This window comes from Nelusetta ayraudi, unplaced genomic scaffold (assembly GCF_046127955.1).
Source record: "Nelusetta ayraudi isolate G7.1 ecotype Tasmania unplaced genomic scaffold, CSIRO-AGI_Nayr_v1 ptg000019l, whole genome shotgun sequence".
NCBI lineage: Eukaryota > Metazoa > Chordata > Actinopteri > Tetraodontiformes > Monacanthidae > Nelusetta > Nelusetta ayraudi.
In genome coordinates this window covers 4,028,590-4,055,614 of record NW_027466069.1, presented here as the reverse complement: position 1 = coordinate 4,055,614, position 27,025 = coordinate 4,028,590, and the positions used below count along the sequence as shown (strand labels likewise).

The following is a 27,025-nucleotide window of genomic DNA, read 5'->3' as shown; positions in this document are numbered from 1 at the left end:
TTTAGAATTTCAGCTCAGTGTTTATTCGTATAAATAAATAAAAAGAGTAAAAAATAAATAAGCTATTAAATAGTACAAAACAACAGAGGGGAGGGGAAAGCAAACGTTTGCTCTTTGATGGAGAAGCTCTCAAAAAGATATGGAAAGGTAGTTTGAGGGCCGAGAGTCGCTTTGGGGAAGTGATGAAAACTAAGAGAAGCGGAAAAAAAGAAATCAGTTTTGGTAATATGGTAAACAGCGTGACAAAAAAACCAAAACACTGAAGGCAAAATTTGCAACCAGAAAGCCGGAGTAATAAGTTTTCAAAAAAAATAAATCCCTTTTCCAAAAGATGGATATATAAACTACAACAGAGTCATAGAAAATACAGTAAAAATTCAAGTAAAGGAAGGAACATCAGTAACACATTGATTTGCAGTCAGTGAAGAGCCCAGCAGGAAGTGTACGTTCTGCACTTCCTGCCACACCAGCAAAGCAGTCGCCCCATTAAACACAGGAAAGGAGCGGGGTGGGAAATCTGATGTTTCACAAACAGGCACTTTAGAAATGATTTTTTTTTTTTTCTTTTCTTGCTTTCTAAAATGTCCGGAACTATCAAAGGCGTAAAGTTTCACCCTCGTCAATATCAAACCAACAGACAAATGAATCAAAAAAAAGAGGAAACAATGAGACAGCGCTGAAATTGCAAACTAAGCGATGGGTAAATGTGAAATCATCTCAACCAAAACAAGACTCATTATCATCCAGAAACTTGTTTTTTTTTTTCTTTCTTCTTCTTGCTTTACATTTGGCAAACTTCACCCTCTCCCTATATATATGCTACAAACAGCTCGGTTCTAACTAACCATTTTATTATTGTATTTATTACAATCCCTTTTATTTTGTAATTGTAAGACACATCAAGACGATGGGATTTTGTTTTTTTTGTTGTTTTTTTTTAATTCAAGTGCTACATTAGTTTTAATCCCATTTTCATTTTTATGATTGCCCTAACGTGATGAAAAAACACAACAAAACAAAAAAGATCCTGTACATACAGAGTACCGCAAATGTATCCACATTTTTCATAAAACACCTTTTTTTTCTTTATGTTTATAGCTTCTTTTCTTTTTTTTTTATCTCGGAGGCAGCAGCAGGACAGTGCAGCTTGCATTTTTTTTGTTTGTTTTTTGCCTCAGTACAACATTGTCTCTTCAACTTGACTGGGCCAGCTCGGCCTCCGGACGCTGCGTCCTCATTGGTCCGACAGGGAGGGCGGACTAGGGGGCGCTGTGACATCATCCCCGCCTCCAGGTTGTCACTCAGTGCGTCAGTGCGATTGGCTTATTTGTCCGATGATCACGGCCCTTAAAACCCAGGATGCCATTGACTCGATGACTGATTTTTTTTGGTTGTTGTTTTTCTAAAAACTGAAACAGGAATGTGATTTTTTTTGGAAAAAGAATGTGAGTAATAAATGAAGCGATGAATTGCATCTGTACAGGAAAAAAAAGAAACATGGGTGATAAAAAGAAAAACAGACGTCTAAATATACAGTCTAGTCGACGCAGCCTTGTTGTATATTTGCTGGATTTCCAGCAGTGAGGATAAGAATGAAGAAATCACAAATGTACAGCCAGTTTTTGTTCTGCCCCGACGGATCGACCCGGTTCTCCTGGTCCCTGGTGCCGATCCGGATCCGTCTGTGCAGTTTGTGTTCCAGCTCACTTTAGAGTTCACAGGGGCCGTCCTGCCTCAGTGCCCAAACTTTAATATCTCCCATTTTTTGGCGGCGGCCATCACACAGCAAACACGCTCAGGGTGCTGGTCTGGTCCTTCAAACCCAGGATGCTGTAGGCGATTCTTTTCAAATGGCCCGGCAGCCTCACCCCGATGTTCTTGATATCCCTGGAAACATGGAGAAGAAAAAAACAAACACGTGAGGGCTGAGCCAGCGTTCCGTCCTCCGGACGTCTTCCAACATGTCCTTCCTGCTTCTCCAGAATCACTCGTGCAAACGTGACAAAGTGTCGACAGACGCCAATCAGGCAGGCAGTGGCAGGGCGCGCTCAGCCCTCGGTAATCTGCTGGGATTCAAAACCGTCTCTGGCTTCAAAGGGGGGGGCTTCACGTGAAAACCGACCTGCCGCTGTAGCTCGGCGGCGGCGGCGGCAGCCTAAAGTTTAAGGCCTTAATTGCAGCCGTAATGACTTAACGAGGAATCTCCCCATTGACCATGAATCACCCGTCTGGCGAGCAGAGGGTGGGTAGGAAGTGAGGGCTGCTGTTCCCAGAGTGCTACCAGATGCCCAGAGATGCAAACGCGGGGCCATGAAATCACATGGCGCCCTGTGACCGAGAAAGAAAGAAGAAAAAAGAGAAAGAAAATAGCGGGTCTGCGCCACAGTCTGCCCATCTTCCCAAATTATGATCAGAGCCCAGTGGGACGTATGGGACAGGAAGCCGTGTGGGAGAGGAGGAGGATCTTTCTGGAGAGTCGTATCATTATAAAAATAGCTTTCAGGCCATTTGTCCCTCCGTTTTGTTTACTGAAGTTTGTTTTCCCAAAAGTTCAAAGGTCCCCCGTTGCGCTAATTTTGCTGCACCAGCAACTTCCAGGAACAATCAGCGTCTCCAGTGACTCGACTGACATGAGAAATAAGGCCATCCTCTACTTCCTTCTGCTGAAAGAACCCACAGAAATTAGCCCTTTGTGATGTCACAATAGGCACAACGCCAGATGTGGCTCTGCCCTCTGACACCGCCATTTTTTCCCCCCTTTCCAAATATTTGGAATCTCCAATCAAGCATCATTTTTAGAGGGACTGGAAACAGAAAGCTAAATTTTGTAGTTTTTTAGGGGTTTTTTTTCCCTCGACTTTTTTCTCAGATAATAAATTGTGTCCGCTGGAGTTGGGATGAAAACGAAATGTCTGAAAATGATTGTAATACAAGTCCTTTAATTAAAAAAAAAAAAAAAAAAAAAAAAAATCAGAACATGAAATAAAAGAAAACAGTTGAGCCTTTAATTACCTTTCAAACAAAGCCTCAGTTTTAGCAGCTAAACCCCTGCATTTCTATTTTTTGCAGGAGGCTGTAAACAGAAGGCTAAGTTCTTTTGATTTTTTTTTTTCTGGTGAACGTTTAAGTGGAGTCGTCTGAAAACTGTTATAACATGGGACCTTTAAGTCAAACGGCAAAAAAAAAAAATCGCTCCCTCGGCTCCACATCTGAGAAGATCCACTGACGCTCAAACTTCCCCAGAAGAGGCTCCCGCTCGACGCACCTCCTCAATCTTCCTCCAAACACTAATGTGCCACCGTGAGGGGCTTCCAAAGCCGCCCGTCAGTTTTACCTCTCTAATCCGCCGCCGCAGACTCTTCTCCATTTTCCATTCAACTCCTTTTATGTTGGGAAAGCCACAGAAGGAACTTTGCCCTGCACAGGCAAAAACTGGTGGCTTGTTTTTTTTTCCTCATGGGGTTCTAGCAAAAGTTGTGCCCGAGGCTCTCAGGGTGTGTGGCTGAGGAGAAGGATGGGAGCGAGACTGGAGGAGCCGACCACAAGCCTTCACCACCAGCCGCCGCAAATGATCCCGCCCCTCCCGCTCCTCCTCCACTCACCTCCCTCCCACCCCCACCTCCACCGTCTCCACCTCCCATCCATTACTTTTTCCGTCTTTAACGTTGCAGTTGTAACCGAGGCTGGAAATTATACGGAGCAAAAAAAAAACGATTCCGCTGGCCGTTAAGAAGCATTTTTTCGGGGAAAACAAGTGAATCGACTGCGACGTGGAGGCTGGTAATGGTAATGCTTTCGTCTGTCGAGAGAAAAACGCTTCCACTGCTCCCAGATGATGACATAATTTGCAGACGAAAGGGCCTCAACACCCGCCGACGCCTCCATCACTTACTCGTTCTTCATCTGGAGGACCTGGTCCATGGTGACCACGCCGGCGCAGTTGAAGTTCTCGCTGTACTGGCTCATCTTGATGGACTCCAGCCACTCGGACACCGACCTGAAGGGGGACCCGTCGGAGCCGCTGGTGCTGGGCAGGCGGATGGATATGCTGCAAGAGCACAGAGGGGATAGAAAAAAGATAATCACCAGATTTTCCCACAACAGAGGCGAGGCGGCGAGGACTGTAATTACAGTGCAGGAAGCCAGCGAGCGATAAAAAAAAAACCAGTCGGGCGACAGATAATTAAGATACGGCACCTCCTGGTCCGTTCTCACACTCTGCTGCTGCTAAACGGGCGGGTGAAAAAATAAAAAGTGCATTTGCGCACAAAAGTGAATCCAGCAGAGCGGTGCTCTGGATGAGAACACACGTTTCTTTCATTAGGCTGGCAGGAAAGATGTCAGGCTGCTCTTTGAACAGCTTTGTTGGAACATCCTGGCACCGTTTTGACAGAACCTCGACTTTCACTGCAAGCAGACCGAGAACAAGTCCAAGGGGGATAAAATACCCTCGAAACTGAAGCTTCAAAAAGTTTGGAAACTCTTGGCCAGTTCAACCTTATAAGGTTATAACAGCTTCAATAACTGAACAATTGAATTGTGATGAACACAATGTGGCTCATATAAAAAGAACCACACAAAGACTTCACAGTTCCAGACCTGAGGAGAAGACAAAGGCCTCAGCTGAAGATCTGAGTTTGTTTGGGAGATTTTTTTTACTTCCACCACTGGGAACTTGATCATTTCCAATCAAATGCCCCATTGATAAATGCAACAATCTCATGATAATTTCTTTAACATGTTTTGAGGAAGCTGGCGATCTTCCGATAGTGTGCTCATGCAGTAGTACATTATCGGTATGCGGTAACAGTGAGGCGTGGTAAACCCTCAGAACTGAAGTTTTCGTTTGATTATCTAAACAAACCAGATGTGTTATTTTAGGCAACTCCCAGAATCTGATCAAGAAAAAAAAAAAATCCTCAGTACTTTTTCCTCTATGAGCTGCCACTGGCGACAACGTCAGAGCGGGGTCGCAGCGCACCCACATCTGGTGGAAATTAGCCGCTTGGTCGGGGGGTCCGAAGAAAAACAACAAAAAAAACCTCACCGTGGGTCAAAGTCGGCGATGGTCTTGAGGGAGTCGGGGCTCCGCAGCAGCTTGTCCAGCAGGTTGACGATGTCGCCGAAGCGCGGCCTCTTGGCGCGGTCCTGCAGCCAGCACTGCAACATGAGCTGGTAAACGGCCGAGGGGCAGTCCATCGGCGCCGGCAGTCGAAAGGCCTCGTTGATGGCCTTCATCACCTGCAAGAGGTTCCAGATGGGACTAATGTGATTTCCCTGTTACGGCTACGAGGCCCAGATACAATCGGAGGAGGGCTGAGGCGGTGGGGGTGAGGCGGAAGGGTGTGTGGGGTTGCGGGGGCCGTCAGCTCACCTCGTGGTTGCTCATGTCCCAGTACGGCCTTTCGCCGAAGGCCATGACCTCCCACATGACGATCCCGAAACTCCACACGTCGCTGGCCGAGGTGAACTTCCTGTAGGCGATGGCCTCCGGAGCCGTCCAGCGAATGGGGATCTTCCCTCCCTGCAGGAGAAGAAACAAAAACATGAGCTGGTTCAAAACGCCGCCTGATTGGCCAACGAGTTCGATCGGCAAACTCCGCCCTCTGCTTACGCTGGTGGTGTACGTCCCCTCGGGGTCGTCCTCCAGCACCCGAGACAGCCCGAAGTCGGACACCTTGCACTCCAGCGTGTTGTTGACCAGGATGTTCCGGGCGGCCAGGTCGCGGTGCACGTAGCTCATGTCGGAGAGGTACTTCATGCCAGCAGCGATGCCCCGCAGCATGCCCACCAGCTGGAAGGAGGAGAACTCTCCGTCGTGGTCCTGGAGGGGAAGGAAGACGAGTGGAGGTTTACTCCCACTCGTTTCATTGGGGCAAATGCCATCATGCCTCTGTAACTTCGGAACGCATTAGCCAATCAGAACGAGACGAGACAAAGAGCATGTACAAAGTTGTGATGTCATGCTGAGAATAATAAATTTATTCTTTATAAATTTCAGAGAAAGATTAAAAGTCCATGACTTATTTATCATGATTTCAGATCGCAGGTTGTCCTGTTAACTGTTTTACCAGTGTTTATTTTTGTATTGCAGTATTTTTGTATTCAATATGGCCCGAAAAATTCTTTTTTGGGTCACATGGAATTTTTGGCTGCACTACCACAAGTGGCCACTGGAAGAAAAAAAATGCAGCACCGCCATATTCACAGTCCAGTATCCAGTTGTCACAATACATCCACAGATTAGACCAACTCACCCGGAGGTAGCGGTCCAGCGCTCCGTTCTCCATGTATTCCGTCACAATCATAGCGTGTTTAACTGCAAAAAAACAACAAGTCATGTGACTAAAAGTGGCGTTTCAACGGGCTTAAATATACAAGGGGAGTTGGTGGGGGGTGGGGAATAAAGTTTGAGAAAAATGATACCGCTGAAAACTCACAGAAGTCCTTACATTTGGTGACCACCCCCTCTAGCCGGATGATGTTCTGGTGGGAGAACTGGCCCATGATGGAGGCCTCACTCAGGAAGTCCTGCCGCTGCTTCTCCGTGTAGCCCGGCTTCAGCGTCTTGATGGCCACCGCCGACTCCTTCCTGCCCGGCGCCTTCAGAATGCCACGGTACACCTCGCCAAACTCCCCTGAGGGACGACACGGGGCAGAGGGTTTAGAGAGGGGGGAGAAAAAAGAAAAAAAGATAAAAAAGCACCCGGGTGTAGTGGATGTAAACACCGTCTGATACATTTGCTTCGGTTTTCTCGCCTGCAGGTTTTTTTTATTTTGTGCGGCGCATCATAAATAGGAAGGTGGAAGTCTCTCCCTCTCCCTCTCTCTCTCTCTCTCTCTCTCTCTCTCTTTCTGGCTGTTTTGCCCCAGGCCGTGCTGCTGGGGTGTGTTCCGGCCGGGTGTTGGTGTTGGGAGGGAGTTGTGTAAGCGGCAGTGGATGTCCTGTGGTGCCAAGGCCTGGGAATCAGCTGTCACACCAGGAGACGCCTGAAGGTGGAGGAGGGTTCCGTCGTGGGAACCGGGGGTTCAGAGGGTAAAAGGTGGCTCTTAATACACTCCGTTTCTGCACCGCTGAGGTGTGTGTGTGTGTGTGTCGACACGAAAGGAAAATATCTCAATTTTTTTGTGTGCGTTTGCAAATGAGGCCAGACAGATGCTAATCTTGCTAAAGTAACCGCTGTCAGTCAGCCGCTTAAGCTGCCGGGGAAGAAAGAAAAAGAAAAAGAAAAGAAAAAAAAAACGGCTCAATCCAAACAGGGCATTTCGGGGGGAATTGGGGCAGATCTTTCACCGACTCGGCACTCAGGCCCTCCTGCCCCGCCCCCGCCGCCGAGGATCGTCTCGACGGAGCCGTCACTCACCGGCGCCGATGACCTTCTCCTTGGTGACGTGGCTGGGGTGGATTTCAGTGGCGAACTTCAGGACGGCCGTGTTGGGGTCCTCGTACGTGTGCGGGTCCACGTAGGTCTTCAGGGGCTTGAGTTGCTCTGTTGGAATTAAATAAATACGTATGAAAGTTAGTAAGTAAGTAAGTAGGTAACTAAATATAAACATGTACAAGAAGAAGAAAAATATTTTTATTTTATTTTTTTGTTCTGCCCACCTGAGCTTGAGAAGTAGGTGTCCTCTGGTCCCTGCCTCGCGTGAGAGTTTCGCCTCCTTAAATTAAAAAGAAGAGGAAAAAAAATTAAAACAAATAAAAATAGGCAAACAGCCCCGCTTTCACACAGCAAATGCACCCGTGTCTTTATATCATGTCGCCACTTTAATATCAATAGCGCATAGCAACCTTTGTGGAAGGTTTTTTTTTTCTTTTTTCAAAGACGTTCTCAAGCTCTCCAGAGGGACGCGGACCTCGCTGCACTGAGCCCATTCACACAGAAGCAGGCTTTGGATAAAAGGCCGCGGACAGAGCGTGTTTGCCAAGCCCATTTGAAAAAATTAAAAAAAAAAAAGAGTGAAAGACGGACAAGCAGGGAGGGAGGGAGAGAGAGAGGGTGGGAGGTGGACAGAGCGACGGGCCTGCAGCCTGCTACAGTACCGGCCCTGGGTCACCTTTACATAGTGGCCGCCGGCCTGAAACAGAAGGAACCGAGCGCCTCTTATCAAGCAACAATACAGGGGGAAAAAAAAACAAAAGCCGGCACCGATTTCCTTTCAAACAAGGAGGGAAAAAAGGGACCCAACACTCTGGAGGATGCGAGCATTCAGCAATGACAAGGCGCATTCATGGCAAATTCTTCCCCCCAGTGAACGGCGGGGGGACACAGATCCAGAGAAAGAGAAAGAGAAAGTCGGCGGTGTGGGGGAGGGGGAGAGAGAGGTGAGGACGGAGTGAAAGCAGAGGCCATGCGAAGGCCCCCGCAGGAAGGAAAAGGGGGAAAGGAGAGAGGAAACTGGTGGTGGTGATGATGGTGGTGGTGGGTGGGGCTTTGGCCAGACAGACAGACAGACAGACAGACAGACAGACCAGAGGATACTGACCGTCGCCGCAGGCACAGCGCCAGAACCGCGATGAAGAGCAGGACCGCCCCCACAGCCACGCAGATGAGGATGATGGCGGTGGGGTTCTGAGTCAGAGATCCTGGAAAACACAGAGGAGAAAAAAAAAAACACACCACTGAGTTTCTCATTTGTGGTAGGAAATGACACGCCTCATTATTTTGCTTTTGTGTCCTCCGTGTCTCTACCGTACCTTCCCTGGACGTCTCGAACACTTCCTCCACGCCGGAGCCTCCTGGGTTGCCGTCGCTGCCCAGTGCCTGCACCCGGAACAGGTAGACGGTGCCAGGCGCCAGTTCCGAGATCTGCACAGAGTTCTTCTCCAGGATGTGCACCACGTAGGTGGTGACGTCCAGGTTGTCGTCCTGTAGAGGAGGAGCGAGGGGAGGGAGTGATGAGTTGATGTGATTAGACGTCGTTCATGTGTGTTATTCAGCGTATTTACAATAAAGGTCTATTGTGTAAATTTTGACCTGGTTTATGACTTTTATATTGGTAAAAGCTTAATATGCTGTCCATAAAAACCTTAACAAAAACATTAACAAAAGTGGATACTCACGGTCGAATAAAACATATTTAGTTTTCCCAGAAAACGGTTCTTATTTATATTTAAGAATATACAGAGAGCAACAGTCCCACTTAGTTGCCATCTTGCTCTGCCATATCTCTTAGGAAGCCTGGTGTGGACAATCCCAATTTGCCTGACAGTTTCATATTTAGGGTGACTGCTCGCATCCTCAAATAAACCAACAAAGAAGAAGGTGAAGCCAAGTTTGGACAGGCCAAAGTAGTTCACTGGCAAGCTCGAGAGAGGGGGGGTGGTAAGAGTGTCGCAATCTTAAATTTAACTACTTGATGCCGCTGTTTCTTCTCAAAAGCTCTAAATATTACACACTTAACCTTTAAACCTAGAAGAAGCTAACACTGAATAAAAAGCAAACAAAGCCTTGCACCTTTTTCCGGTAGGTGAGCTCGTAGCGGACGGGTTGCAGTTTGTTCCACCGCCGTGGAGACACGTCCCAGGACAGCGACAGGCTGCTGGTGGTCTTCTCCACCAGCCGCATGGAGATGATCTTGGGGGGATCTGAAGTTAAGAATCAGAAGGCGAAAAAGAAATAAATAAAGAAACAAAGCCAGGGTGTGAGGTTTGATGATTCCTGCAGAAAGGTGGTGCCACCTGTGTAGAGCATCGAGGTGGTCAGGGCGCTGGTGGCCGGCGCCTTGTTGGCCTGTCCCACGAAGAGCGACACGCCGCTGTGCACCTCCACGGTGAAGGTGTAGTTGAGGTGCGCCTCCAGGTCGCTCACCGCCACCCGGGGCTCGGTCAGCCCGGCGCTGGCCGGCTCGTAGCGGACCTTGTCGCCGCAGGGCAGGCACAGCGCCCCCTCGCAGTGCTGGCACTCCACACTGTAGGTGATGTCCGAGCGGCCGCCCGTCTCCTCCGGGGGGCTCCAGGTCAGGAGCAGCTTCCCGCCGCTGCTGGTGGCCACCAGGTCCCTGGGAGCCGAGGGGAGGCCTGAGGGGAAATAAAGGATTGTTTTTGATGGAGGAGGAGCAGCGAGTCTTTCCTGGAACATTTCTTATTTAGTCCCGGATATATATATATATATATATTTTCTTTTTTTAACACCTCAGAAGGAAGGAAACGGTATCACACAAAAAAAAGAAAAAAGGGTATTCTGTAATTTCCCAGCTTTAGTCACATCTTGACCAATCTGAGAGGAGTTGTACGGAAGCAGGTTTCACATTTCATTCTTGGGAAAACTTTTTTCCTCTCCAATTCGAATTTCAAACCACACATATTTTTTGGTTTTTTTTGCACATATCTACATTGTCAGAATCGACATGATGTGGGACTTAATTTGCAAAGCAGCAGCAAAACACGGGCAGGAAACTGCTCGGCTCAGTTTTTAGGATTAAGTGCCGACTTCAGTGCATTTTTTTTTTTTGCGGACTTTGCAGGCAGCTGCTTCAACATGCTTGCGTTGCTCTAGAGCGAGTTTGAGGAGTGACATCACGCCCCCCCCCTCCCCCCACACACACACACACACACACACACGCCCCAGGAATGTTCTACTTGCAGCACGACCTCACCATGATGATGCGTTCAGGGTGACGGGGGGCTCTTTACCTGAGCAAGGTCCGGAGGGGGCGTCCGATGCAGCCCGGTAGAATCCGTCCATGCAGGGACATAACAGGGCTCCGGCGGCCTGCCGCTGTGTGTTGGCGGGACACGGCTTGCACTTGTTGTCCAACGCTGCGTCCTTAAAGAAGCCGGGCTGACACTCTGCAAACAGAAAGGTCACATTGACGTGAGCCGAGCCGAGTGAACAAGTCGACTTTCTGGACAACATCAGCAGAAACAAGGTTTTAAGTTGAACTCTTTATTAAGGTCAAAGGTCAGATTTAGTCGAGGGGGTGAAAAAGGTTGTGTGACTCCTTTCTGTTCCAGGTAAGATCTACTCACGTGGCCCCGTCTCCGAAAAACAAAAAAATCCTCCTGACACTCCTTCTCATTAGCGTTTCAACCACCACCACCCCCACCCCCCCCCCAATCGGCTGCTGCTCCCTCACTGACTTTTGACAAACGCAGCCAGTCTGACGACATTCCGCAGTGGTAAGTCAGCCCGAAAAGAAAGAAAAAAAAAACAACGGCCAGCGACAAAAACAAAAAGGAAAAGGGCAAAAGAAACGACGGATGTACCAGGAAACTAAAAACCTCCATTTCCTCCACATCCACTCACAAGTTTATGAAATTCCTCTGCCCTCCTTCCTCCCCCCGGATGCCCACCGGCTCTCTGAAACCCTATCGGTTGATACAAGACGCCTCCCGATTTCACACGTCCAGCTCCAGACGCGGCGCGGCAGGTAGAGGCTCCAGCTGCGGCCGGCGCGGCCATGAAACGCGAGGCTGATGCGGTGTGAAATTTTTCCAACAGAGGGGGCGAAGCCGTGAAGGAGACGGTCTGCAGGGGCATTCCGACAGGCTGCGGCTCACACATGCCCTCACACTATCACACATTCGCCGACACACACACACACACACACACACACACACACACACACACACACACACACACACACACACACACACACACACACACACACACACACACACACACACACACACACAGGCAGGCAGGCAGGCAGGCAGGCAGTCGGCGGTGCGTGTACACCGCACACATGCGCCCGCGCCTGCATGTGTGCACAAAAACACGGGGGATTATGTCGGCTGCGCCGTCACCTGTTCCCATCCGTCTGCCAAGCCCGCTCACGCACACACACACACTCACACTCACACACACTAACGCGCACAAACATACACAAACACGCGTTTCCTTCCTCGCCTTCCCAGACGTTGGCTGCATTTTTAAATAGTTCAGCGACAGATGTCAAGAGACGCCGGCCGGTTGCAAACGAGACTTGGCGGAGGAGGGACGGACAGAATGCGAGCGGCCCGGAGTCGGTTTGGATTGTTTGGAGAGTCGGAGGAGTACTTCCAAGACGGCTGAGACAATACAGGCGGTGCGCGACCCACCGGGGTGATGCAGTCAAGTTTCAATGTCAAGATTCCGGAGGAGTTGAGGAGAAGATGCCAAGGACGGAGACGACACGAGACCGAAGGCAGTTGTGGTTTCGCGAACGTGCAAACGCCGTTTTGAAGGCTGCCGCCGACGACCACACACACACACGCTTGCGCACGCTGGAGGGAAATCACCAGCCGGTTTACGGAAAAATCAGGGGGGGATTTACTTGATTGATTGTGATTCGCTCCGTGCGGCGCTGCGGTTGGCAGCGTGCGGACGCAGAGAGGATGAAGGCCGGTGCAGAAATACTTGGCAGGTCCGTCCGGCAGAGTCGGTGTCGCGGCTGGAAGTGTTGGCCTGCACGCGTGCAATCACTCCTCCAGAGTCAGGGTTATTATTTTTTTCAACGCCTGGGTTCGCGCATCAATCAACTTTTTCGAGTCGACAAGAGACAAACGTCACCGAAACACAAGTTGTTACATAAACTTTGCTCAAAGTTTCCTCACATCGCTGTCCTGCCGCAACAGTTTTTTTTTTTTTTACCGTCTTGGGTGTTTTGGGTCCTTTTGCGGTTATTTCCTAAGTTGTTTTCACCTGACGTGGGAACTAGTCCTCACTATGCATTTTTGGAGATGTAGTTTATGCAGGAAAGACTTCTGCAAAGCACCTTTTAAGCTCTTAAAATAAAACCTCACGATGGCAAATGGCGGACCTGGAGTCGGACACATGTGCCGTGGACCCTCACACTCATCCAGTCAGCAGCCGAGCCCCCCCAGGGGCGGCCGCCCCCACACTCCCCTCCACACACACACCACGAGTCCCAGCCAGCTGTTTCACCAACAGCTACTCATTAACCTGAACGAGGCAATGCAGAGGTGCTGCGACAGAAGGTCGGAGAAAGAAGAAAGGGAGGAATACTGTATCCTGCTGAGGGCCGGAGAAAAGGAGGGGAGTGCCAAGAGAGGGCAAGTCCGGGCCGACTCCTGCGCTGAGTGGGGGGAACAGCTGCTGCTGCCCCCCGAAAAAACCCCAATTCATAGCCCGAGCTCTGCCGCTCGTAATCCCCAAATTCCTTCCTCCCTCCCACTCATCACTTAAAGGGTTTCTAGCTAACCCATTAACATTGCTATTCACCGCTGAGCAGAAGGCAAAGAGAATGAAATGCCATTCAAGAGCTCCAGAAAGAAAAAGAAAACACATACACACATACACACACACACACACAACAGCGATGCAGATGGGAATAGCCGAAATGCCACATGGCAACTGAATAGAGGAGGAACCGACCTTCTTTTTGGGGCAGCAGTGCGCGCTGCAGTGCCTCGTGGTCGGCTCTGGGAGAGATGATGGCCGTACGCTGCGCGCCGCCTCTATAATCATGATGCATTCCAGCGCACACCACCCAACAGGAGAGGAGGCCTGTATGGCAGAGAGGCCTTCCTCCTCTCCTTTCTTTTCTTCCACAGCTTCACTTTCACCTCTCCAGCTGAGGGTCTCCGGACGACCCCGACCCACGCCAGCGAGGTTCTTAACGTTCTCATGGTTTTAGATTGGGCCAGTTCACGCAAATAGGACAGAATGAGTGAGTTTGGGAGTCGGTTGTGCTGACAAGTAGCCTTCATTTGGGGGAAAAAAAAGGGCTGAACTGCGACAGAACAGAAGCTGCGGGTTTGATTCATGAACTCGACAAACGACTTCAAGTGTTTTCACTGCAGTTTCACATCCAGCTCTCATCGTAGGGGAAAACCAGTCAGGAACCAGTGGACGGTAAACTAGGCGACCCCTCGCTGAGGTGTTCCACTGGAAGATTCCTCGACAAAACAACAAGGTCCGGCGAAAGGAAGCCTCCCGGTTCCATGAAGTAAGTGGACGAGGGGAAAAGAATGGAGGAGAGGGGATGTGTGCGATTGTTGCTGGGACACAACAGGAAGCAGGAAGTGCGAGGCTGATGCAGCCTTCCTTCCTCGCAGAAGTCCAATCAAACAGGCGCGAGCACGGAGGAGCGTGACCAGACGGTGGCCGAGGATACCTGAGCGAGCGCGCAGGCTGCAGAATAACAGAAATGAAAGGAAGCCGACATGGACGCAGGCACTAAAACCCCAAGAAAGGGGAGTTGTCGGGAGTGACGGGGGGGGCGGGGGGGGGGGTAGATGAATGCTTCTCATAAACACAAAGTCTCTTGGTCTGCTCTGAGTCGAAACATCTGACTAAGTGGAAGAAAAAAAGTGGAGAGCGTTGCGTTCCTTCCCTCCCTCCCCGCTCCCTCGCTCGCTCGCTGGCCGCTGAGCACAAGCACTGTTTGTCACTGGAGAGGCCCCCCGTGCGCCTTGAGTGGCTCCCTGTTTGTTTACTGTGAGTGAGTGAGTGAGTGAGTGAGTGCAGGGGCATGTTACATTTTGGAGAGGCCGAGTGGGAGCCCACTCCCTCCTCCTCCTCCTCCTCCTCCTCCTCCTCCACCTCCTCCTCCCCCTGGAGCTTCCCTGTGTGTCGGCAGGAGGGAGTTAAGATGGATGAGACGGCCACAGTGATGAATGCACGCTCGGCTAGATGGATGAATGAATGGGGGTAACATGGTGGCTCCACAACACAAGTCGCCCCTCAGGGCCGGCGGTGGGAGGTGGGTTCTGGGTAGGGCCGGGCCGGGCCGTGGCGGGCGGGGGGTGGGGGGGAGGGGTGGAGGGGTGGAGAGGGAGGTTTGTGGGGGGCTTCAATTGAGTTTGGCGCTGGGCTTTTTAAGAAAGAGGCATAAAGGTCACGTCTGCCTCGGGGTAGCTGCGAGTTAAACTGTGTACGGCTTGCTGGGAGTCGGCGGCCAAGTAAAACAAACACATGCTAACAGCGTGGAAGAGGAGGAGGAGGAAGAGGAGGAGGAAGGAGGAAGGAGGAGAAAGGGGAGGGGGGGAGGAGGAGAGCAGCAGCAGCAGCAGCAGTGAACAAAAAAAAAAAAAAAAGCCTTTTGGAAAAATAAAAGTATTAAAAAAAGAAAAAGGCGACCAGTCCCCAGACACAAGTGGAGCGGAGCAGAGCGAAGTCCCGCTCTGGGTCACTTCTCCTCCCAGACCCCCTTCTTCTATTTTCATTCCTGCCTCGGTCAGACCTGTAATTGCAATAAGTCATGTCGCTTTGTTTGCACGCGGAGTGACAACTTGTCATTAGCATGTTGGGGCACCCAGCGGTGGGTGCGGGAGGTTCGGAGGGGTGCACCGTGGAACAATGGGGGTCTGTGATGGGGGGGGGAGGGGGAGGCCGGTAACGCGAGCCCCCAGGTCAGAGGTTGCCGAGGTAGGGTCGGAGGAGGGGGCAGCAGTAAAGGTGTGTGCGTGCTGATGGAAGAGTGTGTGTGTGGGTGTGTGTGTGCGTGTGAGTGTGTGTGTGCGTGTGAGTGTGTGCGGGGATGGGGGGTGGCAGCACTAGTCAAAGGGATTAGCCGACCAATGGAGCAGCTGTAAGGGAATTACATCTGTTTTACAATTGCGAGCAGGCTTTCATCTGGGGTCGTTAACAAACACAATAAATTCTCCCGATCCCCCCTTTCTCCCCTCACTCACTCCCTTCCGTCCGTCCGTCCGTGGGTCCACGGACAAGAGGAGCGATGCTGCCGGGTGAGAGAGCGGAGGCCGGGAGCCATAAAGCAACGCTCGGAGCGCTTAAAAGTAAAGCCTGATGGTTTGCAGAGAGCCGTCCGAGCTGACACCAGGGTCACGCGGGGCCTCAGCTCCTTCACGCCGGGGAAATCCAGACTGCGAGGAGCGCAACACGACACACTCGGGGGCAGCGGCACTAGACAACGTGTCACACAGACAATGTTTTGCAAGAGTTTCCGCATCAAATGCAACAATTGTGCAGCGATTCTTTAGCTTCAGCAGTCTTCTGATGACCAGTGCTGGCGAGTAATCCATTACTCAGGAATCCACTACTGTAATTAAACTTCTTTTTTAGTAACAGAGTAATGTAACTGGATCGCTCTGGCAAAACTGGTAATTATATCATAATTTTAAATGCACTTTATCAAGTAAGGATTCCATTAGTTTTCTGAAATACTTTGCAAGCTACAAATGTCTTATAATCCACAAAATGTCAGAAAACAATTATGTCGCCGATTGATGAAGCAGCCGTGCAGGCAACGTCATTGATGTGCGACGACGCACCAAAACGAGCATGGCGTTGTTGGAAATATAAACATCATTTTGAGTTCCTCTCGTCTAAATTAAAGGATTTTGTGGTCCGTTGTACGTTGTGTGCAGGAAACAAGACGTTCTCAAATGTTTCTTTATCTTTTTTTTAAGTAAAGTTAAGTAATAGATTACTCATGAAACAAAGCCGTTAAAGTAGTAATTGGATTACTTTATAAGGAGTAATCAGTAATCAGTAGTTGGATTACTTTTATGGAGTAATCCCAACAACACTGCCGATGACGACCGACCACCTGAGGAATTGGTGACATCACCGCTGACGGTGCCCATCGCACAAATACATTATTAGACCACAAGCCGTGCGAAAGGACGCAGGACAATGACCAGTTCATCAATGCCTCTCCGAGCCAAACTCACCAGTGCCTTTGTCTCGCACTCTACCGCTCTATAGGAGGCAGCAATGCAGGAAGTGTGCCCTTTTTTTTTTATGGTACGACAATAACCGGCCAGCAGGCGGTCTGCCGAGCACACTGGCACTTAAAGGAAAGACCCGTCCAGTTATAGAAGCTCTCGATTTAAGTGGCTTCCGTCTGAAACGGGGCCCAGAAAAAACAGCCTGACACTGTGCAGAGCGCCGCCGTCCGGAGCCGACAGGCAGGTCAGCGAGGCCACAGCTGGAGCCGCCGAGGAGCTTCACTCCCTCTGGTGAAAGCCAGACAGCCAGGTGGCAAACACAACACACTGTTTCGCAACAACGCGGGGTCGACAATAATGTCGCAGACTGGACGTCGTCGTCGTCGTCACGCGTCTGCTTCCTGGTTGCAAAAGAGTGAAAAGAAGGGGTGGGGGGGTGGGAGGTGTGGAGGAGGGGGCTAAAATGGGACCAAATGCGGCAATAAACAGAACGACTTATCGGGGCGGAACAACAAAACAGAAAGTGGCTGAGCGGTGGCCGCTCGACGTGCGGCGACAATGGAAAAGCCGAGCGAGCCGACGTGTCAGGAGCCAGCGGGGGATTAGCAGACCTCCGGCTTCCGCTGGCAGCTCGTCCTGTTAGCGCTGGAGGGGCGGCGGCCAGGGGGCCGAGTGACAGCGGGGGAAGGAAAGTGCTGACCTCACACACCGACGGCAGCACAATACACAATGTGGCGCACAGGGCCTGTGCGCGCGCACACACACACACACACACACACACACACACACACACACACACACACACACACACACACACACACACACACACACACACACACACACACACACACACACACACACACACACACACACACAGGCCCTCCAGGCTCAGGAATGTCACCGAGCGGAAACGTGTCCCAACTTCCTCAACACAAATAACACTTGCATTTAAAAAAAAAAAAAAAAGAAACAAACAAACAAAAAAACTGGATTCCTGCATTTGAGTTGCGGAAAACTTTTGCATTCCCCTTTTGTTTTTTTTGTTGTTGTTTTTTTAACTGAAAATACTTGTTTTTCGCTTTATAACTTCTTCTTCTTGCAAACGCTCTGCTTGTCAGAGCAATTAAATTTGCTGGGTGTGTGTAAAACCACAGGGCACATTGCGCAATGCTACCACGTTCAAAATTATTTTTAATGACTGAAAGAGCAAAGTTTCAACTGACAGCCAGGCACTTGTTGTTTTGCTGTATCTGATCAGCCGGGCGACGTTCTGCCAGCTCTGAAAATCCCGAAGAGGCACAACAGAGACCAACAGCTAGGAGCTGCTGTTTATATATGGAGGCCAGTTGAAAACTGTGGAAAACAACAGGAAGGGTCTGGAATATGGGAGGAGTTTACAATCCGAGTTCCACAATAATCCCGTTTGGTTAAAATTACATTAAATAGAGTTGTACTGTTTTTTTCCCCCTTTAAAGAGACAAACATACAGCTACATTCAAATTAAACATTTACTGGCAACACTCGAGTTCAAAGCAAACAAAAAAACTACAACACCGCAGCGGTTTCCACTCATGAGAATATTGGACTGCCGCTGAATATTTTTGTAAAACCAAAACATGTTACGGTGTATCCATTACACTAAACCCCCGAAATTAGACAACAGAGGAGCATCGCGGCGGCAAAACGCACATTTTAAACAAACCCCCGGGGGCTGCAGGACCTCAGAAGCCGCCGCTACGCTGAAGCTAAACCAGAACGGGCACCAGATGTGAAGCGTTTTCCTGACGGCTCGGAGCCTCGGCCTCCGCGACAAAACGACGGGCCATTATTTCCGCTGCACACGCTCGCCGCCGCCGCATCTCGTCTTCGCTGCATTTTCTGTCATCTCGTTTGGCCGTAATTGTCAGTTTTCTACCCGGGGCCTAGAACGTGGGCCCCGACAAGACCGTGCATGACACCGCTCGACTTCAGAGTCCCACCACCACCACCACCACCGCCATTATCTAACCAACTCCCCAAAGTGTAGCCCGCCAGGCAGACGTGAACTTGGCCGGAGATCTGAGGAATCCGTGCGACTAGCAGTAATGGCGGCGGTTTCTGAGAACTGTTTAAATTTTTCTTTTTTCCCCTATATCAACACACGCACTGGATATCCTAATGAGCAGCATCCTGCAACCGTTTTTTTCTTTCTGTTTAATTTTATTAGACCCGCTTCGGGGATCAAGAGCCAAGGATATTCGCCCTAACAGGAGACTTGGGTCTGGGGATTATCCTGCAGGATTGAGACAGTTTCATCATGTGAAATGGAGCAGAAGGCGGCTCAATCCAGGCCCGTATATCCCGAGGTGCGCTGCCGTGTCATGCCCCTTTGTGTGCTGAACTGAAATTGCACAAGGCTTTGGTCTTAAAAGGTTGAGTGGGGAATGGGGGGGCGATTATGACGAAGCGGGCGACTCGAGGCAGCGAAAAAAGGTTTGCTTAAGTCTGCTGGAGACACTTGATCTCCGGCTCTCTTCAGGGTTTATTCCCAGATGGGTATTCCTAATCCCGACGTCACACAGCAGCCAAGAAAACAAACCGTGGAGGCTCTCGAGTTTGCATTCAGCCCTGCAGAGTGTTTACGCATTAACCGTCGGTGCGGCGCAGTTGCGCGCCCCTCCGCCTGCCCCCTCGCATTCCACCACCGGGCCTCTGATTGGCGGCATTGTTTAAATTTAGCCTCTATTTATCTTTACCAGTCCGTCGGTGTACAAATGTATTTACCGGTGGAAAAAAAACAGACAAAACTGCGCACAGTCTAAATAAACCCGCCGGGGTCGTGTGAAACGGGATGTTTGAAACTCGACGGGTGTCACATCGTTGACCTGAAAATCCTCCCAAAGACAACTGTGGCCCCCTGACCGAAGACTTTGCTTTTATTTTCTTTCTGTTAGTTTATTGTCGTTGGGCAGAGCCTGTGCGACGGCGTGTTCCGTAAGCCGTGCCGTTCTAATGGGGATGGGAATCCAGCGACGGGCTGAGAAATCCCTCAAATAAACTGAAATTGAGACGCGGGAAAATTTGGCTTTAAAATAATAATAAAAAAAAATTTCTCCCCTGGGACGGGCAGGATGGGACGGAGAGGAAACTGCACGTGGGCAGAACTGGTAGTTTGCCTCCGCGCTAAAGGCCAAAAAAACACACCCGAGTCAATTGCTACCCGTACGAATAAAGTGGCTGCGCCGCACAGGAATCCAAGAGAGACTCCGTCACCGGCTGTTACATTTGGGAGTCAGGAAGAGTTGGAGGAGGGCAAAGAGGGAAGAGAGCGGCTTACGGGAACCTCTCTGTCCCGGCTCGGGGTAACAACTTTTACGGGAACTGGGCGGACAGCTGTTCCGCCACAACAAGAGCTTCCACCCAAACTAGCCGCACCGCCGTCCAAGCGTGCAGCATTGTGTGTGTGTGTGCCTGCCTCCTTCCTGCTGCCCACCAGCCGCGGCAGCCTGGATGCGGGATTAGAGCCTTATTTGTCGAGGACCTTTGAGAGCGGGCGCTGAGGTGTGCAGCCCAGCACAAGGCCCGAGGAGGGATTATGGCTAAGGAAGGGCGTGATGCGGAGCGGAGGGAAACGGTGTAAACAGTGAGTCACGGTTGGAAAGCCGCAGCGCCGCTGTCCATTTAAAACGACCCACCACAAATTGCAAATAGTCCCAATTTTATTTTCCGGGGGTTGTAAAAAAAAAACGCACAAAAATCCCAAAAACGAGACCGGGTGCCGTTGTCGTTGAATGGATTTTCCAAATAACCGACCGTTAATTTCTCCACAATGGCGAAGCAATGTGGAACGCATTTACAAATACGATGCACTACAACTTAACCACTACACACTTTTAATTAGTTTCCACCTCAATCAGCATCAAAAACGGGTCTTTTTCGCGCGAAAGCGTAAATTTGTGAAGTGTAAATTCCACAGATGACGAAGCAGTTCGAAGGCTGAAACAATAAATTGACAGAGAAATAATGACAGAGAAAGACATCAGAACAGCGAGACAAAGACGCAGTTATAACCCTGGGAAAGTCTTCACTCGGCCTGAACGATCCCGATCATAAAACACACCCGATCTTTGAAGCCCTGCCGGCCACCGTGCCTCCTCTTGTTCTCCAGAGATTTGATGAATCTGCAATAAGTTTGACTTTTTATTGTCTCTGCGCCACCTCCATAAAGAGACCTCAGCCTGTTGTGAGGCCTTGGCACTGCTGACTGATGTGATTTACAGCCGCCCAATAAAGGTTTTTACACCTGACGCGCAGGAAGTGAGGCGTTTTATCATTTGGAGTTTGTCCCACAAGTGGACCGTCGTTCACTTAAAGGTCCAGTACGCAATATGTATTGGCGCTATGAATGGTCTGAAAGTGCGTTGAAAACAAAGTTGATTGCTGGTTCTCCAGCATCCCACTTGATCTCACTTGCTCTCACTTGCTTATTACAGCAGCTGTGATTTCAGGGTAAAAGCAGGAAATCCCACACAGATCCATGTACTCGAGGCCATTCTAATCACATAAATATACTGGAAAAAGTCATTATTAGTCTGTTTTTAGCAACCAAATCTAAAAATAAACTCACAAATCTATCATTTCATTCAAGCAAATCTTTTCGAATTTTACACAACGGGCCTTTAACACACCCACTGAAGTGCAGCTGGGAGCAATACACGCACGCCGGCTACAGAAACCTCATTAGAAAGCCTGAAGAGAAAACAGAAAAAAAAAAAAAAAAAAAAATCACAGTCCGAGTGATCTGCACGCCAAGAACAACACGGCGGCGAAAAACCCCACGAGGAGCCCGAGACAAAAACCAGAGAGAGTCGCAGTATTTCTGCTTTAAAGAGGTCCCGTGGGAGCGAGCGGGGGGAGTCATAAAAAGTGAGTGAACACATCGGCGAACATGGAAACATTGGAGCAGAGCTAGTAAGGAAAAAAAAGAAAAAAAGAAAAAGCGGCGCAATCAAAAGTTTTGTGGTTTCTCTCGCTGCTGCAGCAACAGCAGCAGCAGCAGCAGCAGCAGCAGCAGCAGCAGCAGCAGCAGCAGCAGGAGAATGATTAACTGCGTGTCTGTGTGAGATTCCACCTTAAGGCCGTCGAATCATCCGTCTTGGCTGCGACTCAGCAGCCCAGTGATTCATTTCCACCCTCATCTGCAACTGCCCTCATGAGTCTCCCGACCTCTCATTAGGCTCCTTCTCCCGCTGCAGATTTTTTTTTTTTTTTTTTTTGTTAAGAGAGGGGGGCCTTTTTCTTTTTTTTCCTCTAATGTGAGGTCCTGACCCGGAGCTGCTCTATATCCTCCTCCTGGGAATTCCACAGGTCTGGAGTAATGTTGGGAGAGGCTCCTCCTCAGCAAACTGATCAGGAATGTCCCAGCCGAGGCGGAGAGACACGGAGGTGGAGGTGGAGGTGGGAAACAGTGCGCTTCATTGTTCAGCTACCTTTGCATTCCATTCCTCACCTCCTCTGTCGGCCGCCTCTCCTGCTCTTTGCCTAGTTTTTAAACCAACAGCCCCGAACGGACCGTCCCTCCGTCCCCATTGTGTGCCACTCCTCCGTCGCCCTCTTCCTGCTGACGCTTTTCCCACAGCTGCCAACGACGCACTGACAGGAGACGTCAGCGCTCCTATCTGCCAGTTGCCAACGGCAGGGGAGCCGAGAGAATCAATTACAAACAGGCTGCGAGTTTGTCTGCAAACGCTACTTCCAGGTGGGCGTGAGTGGTGAGCGTGTGCGTGTAGGTGGTGGAGAAGGAAGAGGATGATGATGGTGCGGAGGAGGGAGAGGAGGAGGCTCCTGTTGCAGCAGTTTCGGAAGCCTGAGCTGCTCCGTCATTGAGCGGATTCCGACAGGCCCTTGCATGCCGGCCTGTGTTCATATGCAGCAGCAGGAGCAGCAGCAGCAGCAGGAGTGGCGGCGGCGGCACACAATACAACCCCGCCGCCCACTCCGCCCGCCCTCCCAATGCCAAGTATGAAGAGAAAGGGACAGAAAGAAAGAAAGAGAGAGAGATGGACGGACGGACGACGAGGGAGCAGCGGAGGGCCTCTGCTGCCTCCTGCCACGCCGGAGAGGAACAAAGTGAAAGCGTGTGAGGCTCCCAGTGTCCTCCACCCAACCCCCACCTCCTCCTCCTCCTCAGAGGCCTCCAAGATGCTAATCCATCACAGTACAGTAGCACCAGCCTCGGCGTCTTTGATCAGCCCGAGTCTCTCCGACAGCCCTCACGCCCGCAACAATGGACCCCTTCTGTGCCGCCACTTGAGCGGCAGCAGCGCCTGCCAGGACCGCCGAGCCAATGGAGAAGGGGGTTCCGGGGGGGGGGGGTCCTATGGGGAGTTATGATACCATCACGCCCACCACATCCAGATAGCAGGACGCAACGATGACAGGAGTCGGAAATCACCTGACGGACGGCGGCAGCGAGAGGCCGGACCTTGACAATCATGACACAGCCGCCCCTCCCTTTCACGAGTGGGGTTGAAATGCCAAGGGTGTCCACACGTCACTCGCCACCAGAGAATTACCCCCCTTCCCCTCCCCAAAAGAACAAATTACAGCACGCAGGGCTCGGCAGGAACGCAAGGGCCGACGATCTTCCGCTGGAGCGCCGCGCTGCTAATAAGCGCCGGTGGGTGAAACTCCCCGAGCACGTTTCCTAATTTTACAGGTATCGGTTCAAGGTCAGGGGAGGGGGGAGCTGCCAGGACATGTCAGGAGGAGGCACGAGCATTCCTTCCATTGCAGAGGGGGGGTTCGGGGTTGGGGGGGGGTTTAGCCACGGGGAGAATTCCAGCCTGCGACGCTAATAACAACCTCCGATGCGCAAGGGACGAGTTGTTTTTTTTATGACCGACAGGAATTTAAATTTGCCAGTGAGTCATTGCACGTGTTCACTCATAGATAGATAGATAAATAAATAAATAAATAAATAAATAAATAAATAAAATGAGAATCTCGTGCATCCTGCAAGCGCACACACAGGTTAATTAAGTAACCAGTAAGGTCCATCTCAGTGGTCTTAGTGGTAGAGTGTCTGCCCTGATACTGGTAGGTTGTGGGTTTGATCCCCAGGCTGGGTCCTACCAAAGACTGTGAAAATGGCACGCATTGCCTCCCAGCTTGGCACCCGGTATTGGGCGTTGGACTCGGGGGGTTAGATCACCCAATGATTCCCAGGCGCAGCACCGCTGCTGCCCACCGCTCCCGCACGGGATGGGTCAAATGCGGAGGACAAAGGTCCAAAACGCCCCCTTGAGGAGGGAGATGGAACCTTTGCAAAAAAAGAAAAAAAACAAGAAACCCACAGACTCTGTTTCCTTACCTTGACACGCGTCTCCGACTTGCTCGTAGCCCGGCTGGCAGTGGCAGTGCCCCACCTGCACCACCCACTCGCCGTCCATGGTGCAGTGGATGCGCGGCGGCTCCTCGCTGACGGCGTTCTGCACGCACACGCCGCCCACCTCCCGCAGCGCCTGGTTCTCGCCGCCGGCGATGGTCTCGGGGAAGGAGACCAGGTTCTTGACGGTGGCCGGGCAGGTCTTGTAGAAGACCCTGACGGAGAGCAGGGCGATGCAGGCGCCGATGTCCTGGAAGGCCAGGTAGAAGCCCTTGCGGGAGAGGTTCTCCACCACCCGCGTCTCGGTGTTGATGCGCAGGTCGTTCTTGCCGGTGATCTCGTCCGGCGCGATGGTGGCCACCTTCTTGAAGAGGCTCTTGCGGAAGGCCGTGCCCACGTCGGCGTCGGCCTCGTAGGCGAAGAGGTTGAAGGTCTCCTTGCAGGTGAGCGAGGCGCCGTCGAAGGAGTTGCAGTCGCGCACGATGAACTTTAGCTCCACGAAGACGCGCGAGGCCAGCTGCCGGCGCTGGATGAAGGTGGTGCGCAGCCAGTTGTCCTGCTCGCGCTCGCCCACGTTGCACACGGAGTAGGTGTAGAACTGGGAGCCGTTGAGGGTCCGCTGGACCACCTCCCACTGTGAGGAGAAGCGGGAAAATGCCGAATGAGAACTGAGGCTCTAAAGTTCACCTGGTGTCACTGTGGCCCTGCAAAGGGTTGTATTTAAAACAAAACTGCTGCCCAGTGCGTTGCCATAACGTCTCCCTATTGAAACACGACTGATCCCCACAGGGGGCCCAATGCTGCGGTTTCCTCTCTGCCACCCACTACTGTGCTGGTAATTAGAGGAATGTGCTTTGTTGGCTGAGCGAGGCTCTCTGTGCAAAAACAAAACAATACAAAACCAAAAAAAAAAAAACCCCTTGTGAAACAGCAGCGCAGGCAACGCGTCTATTAAACAGCTGGTGGAAGTTTTCTTTTTTTTTTTTTTACGACAATAGTCATCGTTACCGATAAGACTCTCACATGAGTCATGGGTAAAGCTCCCTCCCGTATGTGCAAAGAGTAAAACTGAAGTGTTTTATGGAAGGAAGGAGGTGTCATTGGAAGAACAGCAAAAGTTTAGTTCTCTCAGTTGCTCGAGGGCCGACTGGTCAGCAGCACCAGCGCCGTCCCAGTTCGGATGTAAAGTTCATTAGTTCGAGTTAAAGTTCCCCTCCAGACTTTTGCTTCCCTGGTTTTGCAGGAATAAAAAAAAAAGGTAGCTGTGAGTGATTAGCTCCACCTACGATCCCCTGCCCCCATCCCAGAAAAAAAAAAAAGAAGTACCACATGCGGCAAAAAGTTAATTGCTCCCTAACATACAATTCAGCAGCCGAGGCCTTGCAACCACAAGAGGCCACAAGTATTCCCAGCTCCGAGCTCTCGGCAGCTACCCCGTCTAGGCTCGCTGCAGCACCGACATGACTCGTCGCACGCCTGCCGTCAAAGGCCGCGGCCGCCACTTCTTCTTCTCCTCCTTCCTCCTCCTCTCAGTCGGGAACTAGACAGACTCTGTTTTTTATGGGGAGACTACGTATGCGCGCACGGCTGAGCGCACTCGAAGGCAAAACCACACCAGCGTCAAGCGTCCACAGCTCCCATCCTGTAAAATCTGCTGCCTGCAGTATTTTATCCTAAAGGCAAATTCCAAGTGGGAACGTGGGAGCTGGAGGAGGGTGGAAGGAGGGAGGGGGAGGAGGAGAGAGGGAGGAGGACTCACCCCGGGCCGTTCTCCCTGGTCCAGGGGCCATGTCAGCCAGCCCAGCTCGCCTCCCGTGGCCTTCATGTCCAGAAGCACCTCTGTGGAGAGAGCAGAGCAGCACACTTTTAATACTAAAGCAGACAAAAAACAAACAAAAAAAAGGTTGGAGTGAGAGTTTTAAAAAGTTGGCTTCAAATGTATTTATGTGATGGGTTCCTTTATTTGATTCTTTCTTCTTTTTTTCTCTCTCTTTTGGCAAAGTTGACAGCCGCAAATCAGGAGAGCAAACACACCTTCTGCTGAAAGGAATTCTTCGAATTTCAAAAGTGAAACGGTAAAGTTGTCAGCTGTGGTTTACGGCCAGTCTGAGCATGAGCGCGGAGTTATCTCCTCACCGACTCACAAATCTAAAGTTACTGTGCACATAAATATAAACCCAGGAAAATGCCGAGTACACTGACAGATTCCGATGAGTTGTAAAGTTTGTTTATAAAAAAAAAAAAAAAAAAAAAAAAAAAATGACAAATTGTCTCCAGAATTCACCTGCTTGGGAGTAGGAGAGCAGCGCACATGCAGACGCCGATAAGAATAATCGCACTTTTTTTTTTATTTTATTAAGTGCGTTAAACTTCAACACGCGCAACTTCCGCTGCAGCCAAAACTTTTTCCTTGGACACTCAAACTTTGACGGCACAAAGTGTGTTTGTTTCTCCACAGTTTCTCAACAAGTCGGAACCCCCTCGTGGCGCCCGTCGCTCCGCTTCCATTTACAGATCCGACGCGAAAAGAAATCAAAAAAAAAAAACTTTTCCCAGAACAGAAGTCAAAGGTCCGCTCACCTTCTTTGGTCTGCAGCGTGATGAAGATCCCGTTGATCAGCACGTAGGTGAAGAGCAGAGGTCTGAATCCGCAGAAGAAATCCATTGTTGCTCAACTTTTCCTTGTTACTTCTCTCTCCCTGCGGGCCAGCGGTCCGCTCCTTCCTCTCTCGGTCACTCACTCACTCACGCAGGCAGGCAGGCAGGCAGGCAGGCAGGCAGGCAGGCTGGCTGGCTGGCTGGCACACACACGCACGCACGCACGCACACTCGCCGCACGCACCCCTCCGCTGCGCTCCGCCGCCGTGCACTGAAGAGGTGCGCTGCGCTCCGGCGCAGCTCATTCACAAGACAGCGGCGGCGCGCGTCGCTGGCTCCGCCTGCTGGAATGTGTGCGTGAGTGGGTGCGCGCGCGCGCGCGCGAGTGGGTGTGTGTGAGTGTGTGTGTGTTTGACATGGGGGAAGTTTCCTGTGGACGGTGCGTGAGAAAGTTTCGCAACTTTCAGAAAGAACCTGTCGCG

General features: G+C 50.8%; 1 protein-coding gene across 2 annotated transcripts; it reads right to left on the bottom strand.

Annotated features, from left to right (window-relative positions):
• Nucleotides 1-26,723, bottom strand: epha2b (eph receptor A2 b). Of its 2 annotated transcripts, none has more exons than XM_076026483.1 (17): nt 26,526-26,723; nt 25,705-25,784; nt 23,931-24,579; nt 10,637-10,792; nt 9,683-10,021; nt 9,459-9,589; nt 8,699-8,870; nt 8,488-8,587; nt 7,607-7,662; nt 7,365-7,490; nt 6,441-6,638; nt 6,258-6,319; nt 5,615-5,824; nt 5,375-5,524; nt 5,048-5,241; nt 3,893-4,048; nt 1-1,887 (listed from the first exon to the last, which is right to left on the bottom strand). In XM_076026483.1, the coding sequence occupies exons 1-17, from the start codon at nt 26,608-26,610 to the stop codon at nt 1,779-1,781; spliced, it is 2,973 nt and encodes a 990-aa protein (XP_075882598.1). In that variant the 5' UTR covers nt 26,611-26,723; the 3' UTR covers nt 1-1,778. The 2 variants fall into 2 exon arrangements, with proteins under 2 accessions (XP_075882598.1, XP_075882599.1); XM_076026484.1 differs by having other exon boundaries at nt 6,453-6,638.
• Nucleotides 26,724-27,025: the final 302 nt, after the last annotated feature.

What these genes read in the sequence shown, in the direction of transcription:
- epha2b (XM_076026483.1), bottom strand. Translation starts at nt 26,610, where the DNA reads ATGGATTTCTTCTGCGGATTCAGACCTCTGCTCTTCACCTACGTGCTG. An exon ending in AGCTCACCTACCGGAAAAAG is followed by an intron (nt 8,871 to 9,458) that starts GTGCAAGGCTTT and finishes CCTCCTCTACAG; the next exon opens with GACGACAACCTGGACGTCAC. An exon ending in CACCAAATGTAAGGACTTCT is followed by an intron (nt 6,320 to 6,440) that starts GTGAGTTTTCAG and finishes GTTTTTTTGCAG; the next exon opens with TTAAACACGCTATGATTGTG.